Source organism: Lissotriton helveticus, chromosome 9 (genome assembly GCF_964261635.1).
Source record: "Lissotriton helveticus chromosome 9, aLisHel1.1, whole genome shotgun sequence".
Classification (NCBI taxonomy): Eukaryota; Metazoa; Chordata; class Amphibia; order Caudata; family Salamandridae; genus Lissotriton; species Lissotriton helveticus.
In genome coordinates, this window is record NC_136070.1 from 629,715,369 (window position 1) to 629,731,582 (window position 16,214).

The 16,214-nt window shown below is 41.5% G+C and overlaps 1 protein-coding gene across 4 annotated transcripts in view; it reads right to left on the reverse strand.

Annotated features, from left to right (window-relative positions):
• LOC144781713 (putative palmitoyltransferase ZDHHC24) overlaps window positions 1-16,214 on the reverse strand; it is a 385,661-nt gene that overhangs the window by 236,375 nt on the left and 133,072 nt on the right. For 3 of the 4 annotated variants that reach the window (XM_078660690.1, XM_078660688.1, XM_078660687.1), the window contains one exon: window positions 13,867-14,156. In XM_078660690.1, the coding sequence (XP_078516816.1) occupies window positions 13,867-14,144 (278 nt within the window). In that variant the 5' untranslated portion in view covers window positions 14,145-14,156. The remainder of the gene's footprint in view (window positions 1-13,866; window positions 14,157-16,214) is intronic. The other variant, XM_078660689.1, reaches the window with a different exon arrangement.

Here is a 16,214-nt window from a genome sequence, read left to right on the forward strand (position 1 = left end):
CAGAACTACTGGCATTCAAGATGGCGCTTGAAAGTACCGATCGAGAATTCCCCACACTTATTGTGTGCGATTCGTATTACTGCGTCCAATCTTACAATGAATACTTGCAAATCTGGGTTCAGAATGGTTTTAAAGATGCAAAAGGTGGCACAATCAAACATAAAATGCTTTGGGAACAAGTAGTTCTTTTGCAAAAGGAACTACAAAAGACTCACGTGATACATACACTGAGTCATCAACGTGATGGCGTTCACGTTGCAGGGAATTCATTGGCTGACGAAGCAGCGAAGGCAGCAGTGCAAACAGCTTCCGTAGCTGCCATCACTCGGTCAAAAACAAAAATAGACAGCGAAATATTACAGGCTGTCAGCGCTACAGTAAAAGATGCGATAGAAACACTCCCGAAAGGCTTTCCAGTAAAGTACTCATACATAACTGATGCAAATAATGTTCCGTTTGCTCGAATCCCTGGAGTGGGGGATAGGGCAATTCCAAACATGGAACATAGGTTAGGACTCATCATAGCGGCACACGAAGGGCTTGCTTCTGTACATGCTGGCGTTTCAGCCACAGTATCATTATTAAAACAGAGATACTGGTGGCCACGAATGAGAAGACAAACAAGGAACTATGTTCTAGAATGTGAAACATGTCAAAGAATGAAAGTATCAACAGTGAAACGACCAGCACAGACGCCCCTTCTAATCTCAGATAAACCATTAGCCTGTGTTTACCTGGACCACTGTGGTCCCTTACAAAGGGACGGTAACTATAAATATATCTTGGTCGCAGTGGATTCATGCACGAGATTCATATGGATGTGGCCCCAGCGATCGGCTGACGCCCGAACTGTTATAAAAGATTTGCGAGTCTTTATCGGCACATACGCAATTGGCATGCTACATTCTGACCAGGGTCCTGCTTTTAGCTCCCGGGCTTATAAGGAGGCCATGACCAGCATAGGCATTGCATTGCGGTACTCTTGTCCATTTCATCCCGAGGGAAACGGAATCGTAGAAAGAAAAAACCGTGACATAAAGCAATCTATAACAGCAAAGGTATTAGGTTCGGGTGCTGGGTGGGTCAAACATTTAATAAGTGTCCAACGTAGTCTAAATAACCTGCCAAGGAATTCTCTGAAAGGGTTCAGTCCGTACGAACTATTGTTCGGGACTAGAATGATGATCCAAGATCTTGATAGTCAGACTTCAGTGGTTAAAGACAAAAGCTTTGATATCAAAGATCGTTTGGCTATTTTACAGGACTTAAATGAAACAAGAAAAGACCTGAGCAACATAAAGTTGAAACAACAGCCAACAACCACTGAAGAGAAACCACCTGTCCAAGCAAGGCCTGTCTGGATTCCAAAAGTCGGGGATCTAGTCAGAGAGAAGATCGCGGTAAAGAAGGAATTTGGGCCTTCTTACAGAAAAGCAGTTCCTGTCTTGTCTGTCAACGGGACAAGATCAGTAGTACTACCGCCCCTTGCTGGTAAAAAGGAGAACCGAGTTGTATCGATCGACCTGGTTAAACCACAATCATGTGGCCGATAACAAACAGTAGGCCAAGTGGACTCCCAAGAAGCAGCAGAACACCAATGTTTGCTACGAATACAGAGGCTCAAACTGGAAGACTGATCACATTTGGAAAATCTACAGTGAATCAACAAGGACTATGCAACAAAGCAATGGAACTTGAACCTCTTAAAACCCAAATTAAAACTTTTCATCAAGAAACAACAACCTATGATGATGTAACTGCAGACTTTGCTAATGAAACAAAGCAAAATCCAAAAACAATTGGAACAATTGACAGAACAGCATCCGGCTACTTCATCAACTTCGATGATTCATCTGAAGACCTGAGTGAAGCAAAGAAACAGCCATCAACAAAAACTTTTAAAGACAAAGCTAAGGAACTTTTTCCACAGCTGAAAGAAACCTATCTGAATACTCCATGGATTGAATTTTGGGTGGCCTTCGGTGCATTTATCCTCATTCTTTGGCTCATCATGGTACTATGCTTGGGACATTTCATTGAAGGAAAATATGCTAAAATGGACACAGCAAGCCAGAAAATCAACTTGGACCTTAAACCACACACATCTTCACACATCGAGAAAAGAGAACTTTCTTCAGTGAACTTCACAGCCAATCCCATACCAGGCGGTGTAGCATGGAACAAAACTGATTATGAAATCTATGGTCCGGTTGAAATCCTGAAGTATCCACACCAATTCAAGATCTCATTGAGTGACTTTGTAAAACCAAGCACATTTGCTGATGATTGGGACTTTGAAAGTATTAATGATATGATGTCTGATCTTGTGATGTCTGCTAAATTTACAGAACATGATTATTTGCAGGGTTCGTCTAATTATGATCAGATGTTCTGCTATAACCACTATGGTAACCATTATCTACATAAATCTGCTCAACCTAGAAATGTATTAAATTATAACCAATGGGAACATTGTGCTACTCCTCCAAAAGACAGCTCAAAAACATTTTATGATAAATATTCATACTTTTCAGGGTTTAACACAAGTAATCCAGAAACATTTTATTTCAAATTGACAAATAAGACAGGTATGAAGACCATGCTTACAAACACAAAATTGATATATTCCGATTCATTCTTTGAACAAATGAATACATTTGGGTTTGATTTCTGGAACAATAATATTGAAGCAAAAAATGTTTGGGGTACAAGAGATTGGCAAGTACAAGGTATAGAATCATTGTTTAGAGCCTGCATGATCCCAGAACAAATTATATTCTTGAATGACACTATTCAACAAACTACCTGTCTTGGCTTAGCAAAAATCAAAGATTTGAACAAACCGTCTATTCCAAAGCCAACAGTGAACAGTAATAGCTCTATAGATGATGAGATAGACGTAAGCCATATATTAAACCAAAACAGAACACATCCTGAATGGAAAAAATGGTTGATCTGGCCCACAGATACAAATAACTGTCAAGACAGATTCCTGAACAAAAAACAGGGGTTCACATTGACTAGGCCAGACCCTAGATATTCCCAAAGACAACATGCAGGGATAATAACCACCTACAGCGTGGGCAAGCTCTGCCTTCAATGGCTACGAACGTCCACACTGGCTGAAATTAAGCAACACCTAACTTTACTTACAGAAGGTGCTGACTTGCGTGATTTCATATTGGGACCACGCAAACAGCTTCAAAAACGTTTCATAGCGGCCTCTATATATGCAGCTTATAACGAAGTTTGGAAAGTAACTCAAATTGAGACAGCAGAAAAAATACGGGAAATTGACCGTATTAATTTGGAAAAATCACTTTCTGTGGTGGACAATGGGTTAATGACTCTGTCCTCCAGAATATACTCTCTGGACAGCATTGTGTCTTCAGCAATCGATATAATATCGCAAGACTTACTGATGTTACAACACGGTCAGTCCCAATTGCGTTCTATTGTACAGCTTGGCTGGACGTTACAAAATCTGCGTTCTGGCTATGTGCCTTGGCGTTTAATCAACACAACGTCATTATTTAATATCTTTAACCTTACTGATAAACAAATCAGTTTGGCACAGAAGGGTGCTGACTATACAATTCTGAGCATTGAAAAACTTGAGAGATTACCATTGACAATGTCAGAACGACCTGTCATTGAATGGATAATACATGGAATAATAAATATTCCGATAACTACTTTCCAGTTTCAATTCTGCCAAAAATATATACAGGCAGGCCAGTATGAAAGGTTGGGCAAAGGATACATTAAGTCAATATGGAACTTGCCCTATACACACGAATGTGTAAGTAATAAAGGCCAGAAAGTGTTTCTCAGTGGCGATAATTATGCAAGATCACTAAGTGGTACACTTCTGTGTCAGGGTATTAGTTTGCACGGAGCCTGTGAAGGGACTTCAAATAACCTTTCATGTTACCAGCTAGGCACACCTGCAACACGAATAGAACCATTCTTTAGGAGACTCTTGAACGGGAGTTACATTCTAATAGTAGATCGCAGATGTTGTAGTTTGCTGCCCGGAAAACCTTATCTCATAACCGTGACTAGGAAGGTCATGTGCTGTGAACGAGTTTTGTTCCCGAACGATTCTCCAGACAGGGAGGCAAGGTTATGGCCCGATTTGAAAATTGCTTCTATTCGAATAGATACTTTAAGCAGAATGAAGACTGTGCTCCTACAGACGCCGACCAGGCTCGCGTCATCAAAAGAAACGTATGATCTCCAAGTTGCAAGGACAACAGAAGAGATTCATTCATTATTATCAACTAATTCCCCCATACATTTCGCAGAAATACTGAACGAAATCTTAAATATTTCTGATACCACTGGTGTCTCCAGTGTATTTAAAGCAGTGTTTTCGGGTGCTTTAACTCCATTCAAAGCCATCCTGGGTATTTTTCCAGACTTTGTCCATTCCATTTTTGGCGGACTTCCACTCCTTTTGGGACTAGTAGCGGGAATTCTATTTTTGATCCTGTTATTTCGCTATGGCAAACCATGTCACAGAAAAAACACCTGCGACAAGGGAAGAAATGATCCTAGCCATTGGCTACCGGGACCGGGTAACTAAAATCCTTGGACTATCCCGGCTTAGAGACCTGAACATGACTTGGTCTCTTTCATTTAGACCAATGTGGCAAAGTTGTGTTATGCCTGTATTAAGGTGCTTGCTATGCGGCGAAGAATGCATGTTGGACACCTGTCTGGCACTACAATCGGATGTGCCAATGGACGCAGATACCTTGTTGGGTCCGGTAACGGCTCATGCATTGTGCTGTCCCCAGCGGCTACCAATCCTGATGACGGCATTCGTGGAGACTTCACCACTACGATTGAGGGGTAGTGAAGTACAAGATGAAAGCAGCATCGATCAGGTACGACCTTCAGTCAGCTATGCTGATCAAAACATCAATGGAGGCAATCATGCTCAGGCTCATGAATGCATGGTAACAACCTTTTCCGAATTAGTGGAACTTACGCAAGAAGCTGTTGACAGTTTTTTCAACAGTCTAAATGATATGATGTTTTCACCAGAGCAGCAGGAATAACTTTGAGCAAACTAGAACTCGGAGTTCCCTACATCCTGAATTTGGCCTTCGACATTTAAAAAGCGATATGAAAAATGTTCTCATCATTTGTTCAGACTGCAAGAACTTTTTCCCCAATTCCAAAATATTTACGATTTTTGGGACACTTATCTTCTGCTTAAAGTAGACATTATTCTTAGAGAACTAAATTTCTATTTTAGGTAGTCACGAGACATTCGCTATCCTCTAGCACTATTATACATAACTTTATGATTATGATGAAATGGTCTCGCATTCTTTTTTCTGTATTAAGAGCCATTTCATGTGTGGTTTTCGCATTTATTCATGCTGAATTTAGAAATATGCGTTATATATTTAGCATTATTAGACTGCTTGTGCATATAGTATACGTGATAGTACATGCGATTGCGTTTCGTATATTTTATATTTAATATTTTTGGGTGGTACGGTATACACAAACGCTACTGGTTTCACTATGCCTACATTTGTAAATATGGACATAGTCTACGTGGAGTGGGTGTGATGTATTCCTATAGGTACTGTATCGATTCCCCTATTCCTGACCCTGGTCTGGTTAATAATTAACTAGCAGCCATCTAACGGTGCATAAACCGTTATCTGATTAAGCCACACCACGGCACAGAAGCGCGTTATCTGATTAGGTCATAACGCATGCCATCTAATTAGACAAGCGATATTCCTCCAGCCCCTGATAAGGCATACGGAGTTCTCAAAACAAATCAAACCTACAGCGACCTGGGAAATTCCCATAACCATTGTTTTGATTTCACCGAGAACTTCAGCAAAAGAATGTGCGAACGAGCCCGTTCATATGACATCCTTATTGACGTATATATGTCCATCCTTACGTCAATCTCGGCACCTTTCAGGTATAAATATTACCGACATTGCCTTAAGCAAACACATGCGGTGGTGACGAGATCGGAGCAGCGAGACGTGCTGAGGAGCCCAGCAGAGAGCGAAGCCCACAGGCGCTGCCCCGCCTTCCTGACGCGCTGAGAACGAGACGCTGCCTTTCTCCTGCTGAGAAATCCAGCTCCGGCGCTTCCAAGCAGCCCTCGCAGGCAGCTGGAATATCAAGACCTGGGATAAGAGATACCAGCCCTCCATCATTCTAGATCTCAGGTACAGCACTGAATAACCCCTTGCAGAGAATTCTCGAATCAGTCCCTTGGCAAACAAACTTAACTTAAACTGCTACTTATCTACTCCCGCCCACGTATTAGGCTTAGGTCAGGTACACTGGGGTAGGCGTGGTTAGAAGCACCAGTTGAGTACGATTAGTCAAATGTATATATGTATGTATATATTTTATCAATTTTAAAGTATCATATGGCTCAGAAACCATATCAATGCTTTTACAGTATTATTTTATAATTCTGTCTTTACTGTATGCACTTTACTTAACTACAAGTATTGCAATAATAGCGATTCATTTCTCTTGTATGAGAAAAGAGACTGATCAATAAATAACATCTTTTATTGAACACGCCCGTCTCTTCCTTTTCTCTACAATCTGGTGAAACTAAGAATGCACTGAACTGACTGAGTAAAATAAGTTGTCTTTTGTTTTCACACGACTCTAGAGATACACTCTTGATTAGGGGAGAGCAAAGTTGTCATGTTCTATGGTTGTCAGAAACTAAATCCCTTCTTGTCTATCCAGGGAGGTTAAAATCCTCCTTGCCTATTCGAGAAAGTTTCTAGTGAACTCTGAGCTAGCTGGCACAAACACAAAACTTTAAGTCTAATATCGTCGGTAGAAGACCTAGTTAACCTCTGCCCTAGGTCTATACTATTGAAGATATTATTCCAATGCGCAGAGCCTATTGGGATAATAGGAACTACACTACACTGAAGGCTAGGTGGTTTTGAGTAAGTCGGAGGTGGATGGGGAGGGAATTCCAGGTTTTGGCCGCTAAGTAGGAGAAGGATCTTCCCCCCATGGTGGCTTTGTGGATGCGCGGAACAGCGGCGAGGGCTTGGTTGGACGAACGCAGCTGGCGGTTGGGGGTGTAAAAGGAAAGGCGCGTGTTGAGACAGTCAGGTCCAATTTCGTATAGGGCTTTGGGTGCGTGGGTGAGGAGACGGAACGCTATTCTCTTGTTGACGGGGAGCTAGTGAAGGTCTTTCAGGTGGACGGAAATGTGGTCTGTGCGGGGGATGTCTAGTATAAGTCTGGCTGAAGCATTTTGGATGTGTTGGAGTTTTTTCTGCAGTTTTGCGGTGGTACCAGCGTACAGGGTGTTTCCGTAGTCCAGGCGGCTTGTAACCAGTGCGTGGGTGACCGTTTTCCTTGTTTCGGTTGGGATCCAGCGGAATGTTTTTTTGAGCATGCGCAGGATGTTGAAGCATGATGATGAGACGGCGTTGACTTGTCTGGTCATCGAGAGTGAGGAGTCCAGGATGATGCCCAGGTTCCGTGCGTGGTCCGTCGGTATGGGGGCTTTTCCTAAGGCCGTTGGCCACCAAGAATCGTCCCAGGCGGAAGGGGATGAACCTAAGATGAGGACTTCCATTTTGTCCGAGTTCAATTTCAGATGGCTGTGCTTCATCCACTCGGCTACTTCTTTCATCCCTTCATGTAGGTTGGTTTTGGCGGTGGTTGGGTCTTTTGTGAGTGATAGGATCAGTTGAGTGTCTTCCGCGTAGGAGATGATGTTGAGGTTGTGTTGACGTGCGATGGTTGCGAGGGGGCTCATGTAGACGTTGAAGAGGGTGGGGCTGAGTGACGATTCTTGCGGGACGCCGCAGATGACTTCGGTGGCCTCTGACTTAAAAGGGGGGAGGCGGACTCTCTGAGTTCTTCCAGCGAGGAACGAGATGATCCAGTCCAATGCTTTTCCTTGAATTCCGATGTTTCTGAGGCATTGTATCAGGGTGCTATGGCAGACTGTGTCGAAGGCTGCGGAGAGGTCAAGGAGGATGAGGGCCACTGTGTCTCCGTTGTCCAGTAGTGTTCGAATGTCGTCTGTTGCTGCGATGAGGGCGGTCTCGGTGCTGTGTTTGGCTCGGAAGCCAGACTGTGAGGAGTCGAGTGATTTGTTGGTTTCGAGGAAGGCGGCGAGCTGGCTGTTGACGGTTTTCTCGATGACTTTGGCAGGGAATGGGAGGAGCGAGATGGGGCGGTAGTTTTTGAGTTCGGTGGGGTCAGCTGTGGGTTTCTTCAGAAGGGCGCTGAGTTCGGCATGTTTCCAGCTTTCTGGGAATGTGGCGGAGTTGAGGGAGCAGTTGATGACGTCTCGGAGATGGGGTGCGATAATGGAGTCTGCTTTGTTGAAGATGTGATGGGGGCATGGGTCTGTAGGGGATCCTGAGTGGATGGAGTTCATCAGGTGAATGGTGTCTTCTGTGGTGATTGGGTTCCAGTCAAAAAGGTTATTCGGAGGAGGTGCAGGTTCGGAGGTGAGTGGGGTGGACTGGTTTACGGGTTGGTTGTCAAAGCTGTTATGAATGTCGGCGATTTTGTCATGGAAGAATGAGGCGAGGGAGTCGCAGAGGACTTGAGAGGGGGTGATGTCGTTAGAGCTGGCGGTGGGGTTGGTGAATTCTTTGATTATGTTGAAAAGTTCCTTGCTGTTGTGGACGTTGTTGTCTAGTCGGTCACCTCAATGTCTTCCACCTCAATTTCACCGGCAGCTGTCTCCATTTCTATCAGTGGGGGAACAACATGCCTCCTGCTTGGTTGTGCTGCAAGTGTTTCAACATCCATTGATGCTAGCATATCTGGTGAAAACATTAACAGAGGGGACTGTGAACGTCGTGGGGATGCCTGCAAATCTTGAGTGATTTCAGGGTCTTGGGAAGGTGGCAGGCTGCTTGGTACACCTGTGTCCTGTGATGCACTGGGACCTGGCTCCTGGCTTTCATCCCTCTCGGGTGCCGTGCCTTCAGTCTCCTGTGACTGCCTTCTGGATGTGTGACCTGTGGACATATGAGCGTATATCAGCTAAGCGCAAATGTCTCACGGCCACTACAATTAAATAATTAAATCTTTTCAAATTGCACAATGTACATGTTGCCTGCCCTCATTATGTCTGCAATCATTTGCCTAACTTGGTGGTTGCTGTGCTGTATGACATGGTCTTTCATTAACTGACTACATGTACCATGATGCATTGCTACTGTTTGGTGCTGGCACACCAGGACTGGGGTCACTTAGCTTCAAGGGGTGAGGGAAGGATGAGGGTGTGAGGGGGATTGCTGTGCATACATCTTACCTTTTCTACTTGTCGCTTTGGCTGAGCTGTCCACTTCTCCCAGTCCGCAGACACTTTCTGGCTCTAAGGTTGAGGCCACCAACTCCTCCAGGTCAGTGAGGGGGGGTGCTGTGTTCTTTCCTCCGCCAGTTTGCGATGCCTGTTTGTGGTGGTCTGCCAATTTTTTTTTTGTGAGGCTCCTCAGGTCATAGAACCTCTTTTTCAAATCCTCTGTGACTCTGGTGGTCACTCCCACAGCATTGACTTTGACGAGGATATCTAGCCAAATCTTCCTTTTGGCAGATTCAGCCACAGTGAGGGACTGCCTGCCAAAGAGTTTGTGGTGCACCTTCACCACCTCCTCCACAAGGACCTGTAGCTCCATGCTGCTGAATTTCAGCTTTCTCTTCCTCTCTGTCTGCTCTGTGTCCTTGCTGGTTGCCATTTTACAGGTTTTAAACTGCACAAACTCTTTCTGCTGCTGCTCCCACTCTCTCTGCTCCAACTGCCTCTCCAGAAGCTTCTAATTAGTTGCAGCTGCCTGTGTAGCCACTTCCTGGTAGGGAGGGAGAGTGTGGTAGCACCTGATTGGCTATTTTCTTAAGTTTCACTTTTGCTTGCTTTCCGATTCGGTATTTACCGATTCGGTATTTACCGAATCGGTATTTCCCATTCATTGAATGAATGGGGAATACCGAATCGGTAAATACCGAATCGGTAAATACCGAATCGGTAAATTCCAAAAGTCCGATTCCGAATTTTACCGATTCAGTAAAAAATACCGATTTCTTTCCTACATCTCATATACCGATTCATGAATACCGAATCGGTAAAATTCGGTATTTAAGAATCGGTAAATGTGATTTACCTACATCTGGCCCATAGCCTTATAGCCCACCGTAGAGGGCTATACCGGCTATTAAAGGCCCTCTCCAGCGTTAAATGTCCGAGCCGAAGGCGAGCGACTTTAATAGCCGGTATAGCATAGCTACGAAGGGCTATAAGGCTATTAGAACATTCTGCCACTAGAGGGCAGAATGTTCTAATAAAAAAAAACAAAGCCCTATGGGAGCGTGAGAGGATTGGAATCCCCTCAGGCTCCCTGAAGCCTTTGTTCACAGCCAGAGCTGTGAACAAAGAAAGATTGAAATGTTGGAGCTCCAGGTTTATACGAGCCATTATAAGCCCAGACCACTCCATTGTTTTTAATGGAGCTCCCAACATTCCAATGTTCTAATTATATTCATATAACCTTATAAAGTACTAAAACTCTAATGTTGGAAAGTTATTAGACAATGGTATTTATATAATATTTTGTTAAGGCCAAAATAGTTGATAAAGCTAGTTTTGTGTTATGTATTAAGAAAACTGATAAAATGAAGTGTTTGTGTTTTTGTACAAGGACCTATAACATAAGAAATTAAGTATGGAAAGAGAACAGAACAATACAGAGGACAGTTTGGAAATTAGCAACAATCTCATGGAAGAACTAAAGGTACCTCTCACAGACAGCGAGAGTGAAGAACAAGAAATTAGTACTGTAGATATGAGCTGTGATTTCCAAGACGAAAGCTGTGATGCTGATTTTGTGGAAGTATTAGATGATATTGAATTTTTTGAACATATAAATTCCGAAATTGCTAACCAGGAAATTGATGTCAATGAAATACCTGATGAAATTCTTTTAGAAGCTCTGTTAAATTATGAGATGTTAGAAGAATAAATGTATTGTTTTATAATAATAATGGTTTGAGAACTATCTACTAATGCATTCACTGTACTAAAAGTGAAGCACTTATAGATTCACTTACATCATTCTATTGATTCAAAGTATGCAAAGTAGGTCTCAGGGCAAGGACAGCTTCAAACCCCTATACACTATTCATGTACTCTTCTATGCACCTGAACACGTGTCTTTTAAACCTTTAATTGCCCAGTCTGTATCCTTACACTTCCTCCAAACACTCTGCCACTGCTGTTTCAGTATTGTAGTGAGCCATACAGCAGTATATGCTTATATATACACTGTTCTAAAAGTGAAGCACTTATACATTCAGCTTGACACTCTCCTTGCAGTACTGTAATCATTCAGTCAGTACCTAAGTACTCATGAGCAAAGTAGGCCTTAGGGCATGGAATGCTTCAAACCCCTATAGACTATACATGCACTCTTCCATGCACCTGCAAACTTGCCTTTTAAACCTTCAATTGCCCAGTCTGTATCCTTACAGTTCCACTAAACACTCTGACACTGCTGTTTCAGTATTGTAGTGAGGCATTCAGCAGTATGTGCTTATCTATGCACTGTGCTAAAAGTGAAGCAGTTATACATTCAGCTAGACACTCTCCTTGCAGAAGTGTAATTATTCAGTCAGTACCCAAGTACTCATGCAGTAAAGTAGGCCTTAGGGCACGGACTGCTTCAAACCCCTATTTACTATGCATGTACTCTTCTATGCACCTGAAAACTTGTCTTTTAAACCTTTAATTACCAAGTCTGTATCCTTACACTCCCTCCAAACACTCTGCCACTGCTGGTTCAGTATTGTAGTGAGCCATACAGCAGTATGTGCTTATCTATACACTGTGCTAAAAGTGAAGCAGTTATACATTCAGCCAGATACTCTCCTTGCAGAACTGTAATCATTCAGCCACTACCAAGTAGTCATCCAGCAAAGTAGGCATTAGGGCATGGACTGCTTCAAACCCCTATAGACTATGCATGCACTCTTCTATGCACCTGCAAACGTGTCTTTTAAACCTTTAATTGCCCAGGCTGTATCGTTACACTTCCTCCAAACATTCTGCCACTGCTGTTTCAGTATTGTAGTGAGCCATACAGTAGTATGTGCTTATCTATACACTGTGCTACAAGTGAAGCAGTTATACATTCAGCTCAATGCTCTCCTTGCAGAACTGTAATCATTCAGCCAGTACCCAAGTAGTCATGCAGCAAAGTAGGCCTTAGGGCATGGATTGCTTCAAACCCCTATAGACTATGCTTGTACTCTGCTATGCACCTGAAAACTTGTCTTTTAAACCTTTCATTACCCAGTCTGTATCCTTACACTCCCTTCAAACACTCTGCCACTGCTGTTTCACCATTGTAGTGAGCCATACAGCAGTATGTGCTTATCTATACACTGTGCTAAAAGTGAAGCAGTTATACATTCAGCTCGACACTCTCCTTGCAGAACTGTAATAATTCAGCCAGTACCCAAGTAGTCATGCAGCAAAGTAGGCCTTAGGGCATGTACTGTTTCAAACCCCTATAGACTATGAGCAAACTTGTCTTTTAAACCTTCAATTGACCAGTCTGTATCCATACACTCCCTTCAAACACTCTGCCACTGCTGTTTCACCATTGCAGTGAGCCATACAGCAGTATGTGCTTATCTATACACTGTGCTAAAAGTGAAGCAGTTATACATTCAGCTCGACACTCTCCTTGCAGAACTGTAATCATTCAGTCAGTATCTAAGTACTCATGCAGCAAAGTAGGCGTTAGGGCATGGACTGCTTCAAACCCCTATAGACCATGCATGCACTATTCTATGTACGTGCAAACCTGTCTTTTAAACCTTCAATTGAACAGTCTGTATCCTTACAGTTCCACTAAACACTCTGACACTGCTGTTTCAGTATTGTAGTGAGGCATTCAGCAGTATGTGAGAGACAGAAGTACAGAACATTTAGCAGTGAGAAATATGTACTGACGACCATAAAGAAACTCTACCAGAAGTAGGCTAGAGACAAGGGAGTACTTCAGTAAAGACAGGGACATCTGGAGACAACACATGTTGTTTACAATTGCCACCTTACTCCTCGGAGTCCTTTAATGTTAAACAGGTAGAAAAGGTCCAAGAAAAACCTCTGTCCAGGTTTTGCAGTACTAGTTGTACTGATTGAGTATATAAAATTCCTTTTCATGTGTTAAAGGTCACTGAAACAGTTTACAAAACAATCACTCAAATTGTTATCCCACCCATTCATCCACTGACTATATGCCTCAAGGCACTAATTTGCTATTTTTATAAATTAGTTGTGTGTTCATATGTGACAAAAGTACACAGCTAACCTGTTGTTAATAAACAAAATTAATGTTTTTAATATTGTGAAATGTATTGAAAAGTATATAAGATTAATTTGGACAATGTCAACAACTGCTAAAAGAATGACTAGAAAACAAACATTACTCTCTAAATACTTGTGATTGTTTTTAAAAACGAATGTGTGCAATAATATGTAACGAAAAGTGTTTTAATGGATATAATATTGTTTACATTTTGATAAAGATGCAACAATAAAATAATAAGAATATATGTGCTGCTATATTTGTAACTGGAGTATTTTTCCTTTGGTCCATTGTAGACTGAATATAATCTAAATCTTAGTAGTAGTGAATAACACAAAAGGGAAACTTTTATTCTTTACTGTTCATATTGTCATCTCACTGGCTATGACAGAAACATTCTAAAAGGGAGATGAGTCCCTGTCCTTGGGCAAGAAAACCTATACAGACAATTAGTACTTTTCACAATTCACTTTCAACATTTTCCATCATCTCTTTCTATACTCACTCCCAGCCTTGCCCGACCGAGCAGTCCGTCAGTAGAACCCCTTTGATGCTAGGGTTGGTTCGCATGAACTTCACCACATTCCCAAACGTATTCAGAAGCAGGAAACACATCAAGAAAAAGTGGCCAGCTTGAAACGCATCTAGTACTGTCTCCTGCTCTTGTACATGAAGGAGAAAGACCTCCAGTGCCACAAAGGCAATCACCCCAAGGGTGACGCACAGTGGCATATGAAGAGAGGCTTTGAAGTGTTTGGAGCTGCTGGTAAGCTTTGTCCCCATTGTGATCTGCAGCTAAACAAAAAATAATCTCAACTGAATTTAGTGCTTAATAACAAGACATGTACAACAAATCACCTACATACACCCATCATAGATAATCAAATACATATGGTTAGACTGAGAAGGCAGCTTTGATAAGAAACCGTCTGATGTCAGACTGAGAATAAGGATGAGAACTTTTGCAATTAAACACCCTATTGGGTTCGACTACCAAGATATCAAATTGTATAAAGGGCTTCGGCCTTCAGCATTTTGTGGCACCATCATAACCCCTAAAATTAATCTGCCTTATGTATTTGCTTTATTTACAAGATTCTCAAAACTGTAAAAGTCAACTTATACTAACCCTCGACATCCAATACTGACCCACCTATAAGAACATCAACATTACTAGCCAAACTAAACCAAAGTTGAACTAACTATCCAGGAAACTTTTGAATAAAAACAAAAATATTCGTTTTTGGTCCAAAAATTGGCGAATTACTGTCTGTAGTTAGTTAGTTATATCTATATTCAATGAAAACAACAAAGGTTAAAGCTTAGTTATAGTTAGGAAAACTTTTTTCCCTATACAAACCAAGCTTAAACTACACCAACTTAAACAATTCTACAGGTATAGTTATAACTTTCATCAACAATTGATCCACCACTTCACATTATTATAAGTGGAGCACCTTGTTACAAACTTTTTCAGCTTGCTAATGAGACAATACTAACTATAACTCGCTACTCTACCATGGACTGTGTTGTGACAAATGATGTAATTTGAGAAGTAATAGGTGTTATAAATGCTGTGATTTCACATGCTATAAGTGATGCAGTAAGCAAGGGTATAACCAATGCATGGAAAAGGCATGAGTAATAGTTAATGTAGTGAGGCAAGTGAAATGACAAGACCTATTTCGGAGGTGTGCGACTTATAGTATTTTAAAGGTGTATAAATTATACATTTAAGTTAGAAATATAACTTTATAATTTGTCATGTTTGTATATTTTAAGTTGGGTTTGTATAGAAAGAATTTATAAGGTATTTCGAACTATAACTTATCCTTAACCTTTGTTTTTTTGTTCTTTTTATGTTAGCAGTTTTAATTTTTTTAAATAAAAATGTGTTTCAAATCTCAGTGTAGAGTGTCATTCATTGGAGTGTAGTAAAGTGGAGTGTAGTACAGTACAGTAAAGGAGTGTCATAGAGTGGAGTACTGTAGAGTGGAATAGAGTGAAGTCATGAAGAGTGGATTAATGAAGCTTACAGTGGAGTAGTGTTATAGAGGATAATGGTGTGGTGTGTTGTATCGTGGAGTGAAGTATTGTAGTGTGGAGTGGTGGTTGTACAGTGTAGTGGTGTGTCAAAAAGTAGAACCGAGTGCTGTACAGTGGAGTGTCCTCAACTGGAGTGTCATGAAATGCAGTGCGGTAGAGTGGAGTGTCATTGAGTAGAGTGTCATAGAGTTGGATAGAGTGTAGCAGATTGTAGAGGCATAGAGTGGAGTTGTACAGTGGAGTATCATTATTTGTGTGAAAACAGTGTACGGTGAAGTGGTGAGTTATAGTTAGTGGTGTTTGGTAAGTGAGCCGAAAAGAGTGTGTAACGACTCGCGAGGTGTGCTACTTACAATAATTTGAAGGTGTAACTATAGAATTTTTGAAGTTTGTGTAGTACAAGGTTGTTTTTTATAGGGAACTACAACTATAACTAAGCTTTAACCTTGGATTTTTAAATTAAATTGCAAAGGTTTAATAAAAAATACTTTTTGATAAAAATGTGTTTCACATCAGTCTAGCGTCGTGAGTGAAGAGTTGTTATATGGTGTGTCGTACAGTACAGTACAAGTGGAGGAATTAATATCTTTCTTTGTTCTATTTAAAAAAAACTTTAAGTTCAAGCCATGCCTATTTAAAACTATCAATATTTATCAAATAGCTATCCTTGAGTTGTGGTATTTTCATATAAGACAACAAGGTGAGCTATAGATTATATTTCCTACAAGTCATACACTTTGATATGATACAGGTGTACAGTAAAGTGCTATGTGACAATAAACACCACTTCTACCAACCACACTTTCG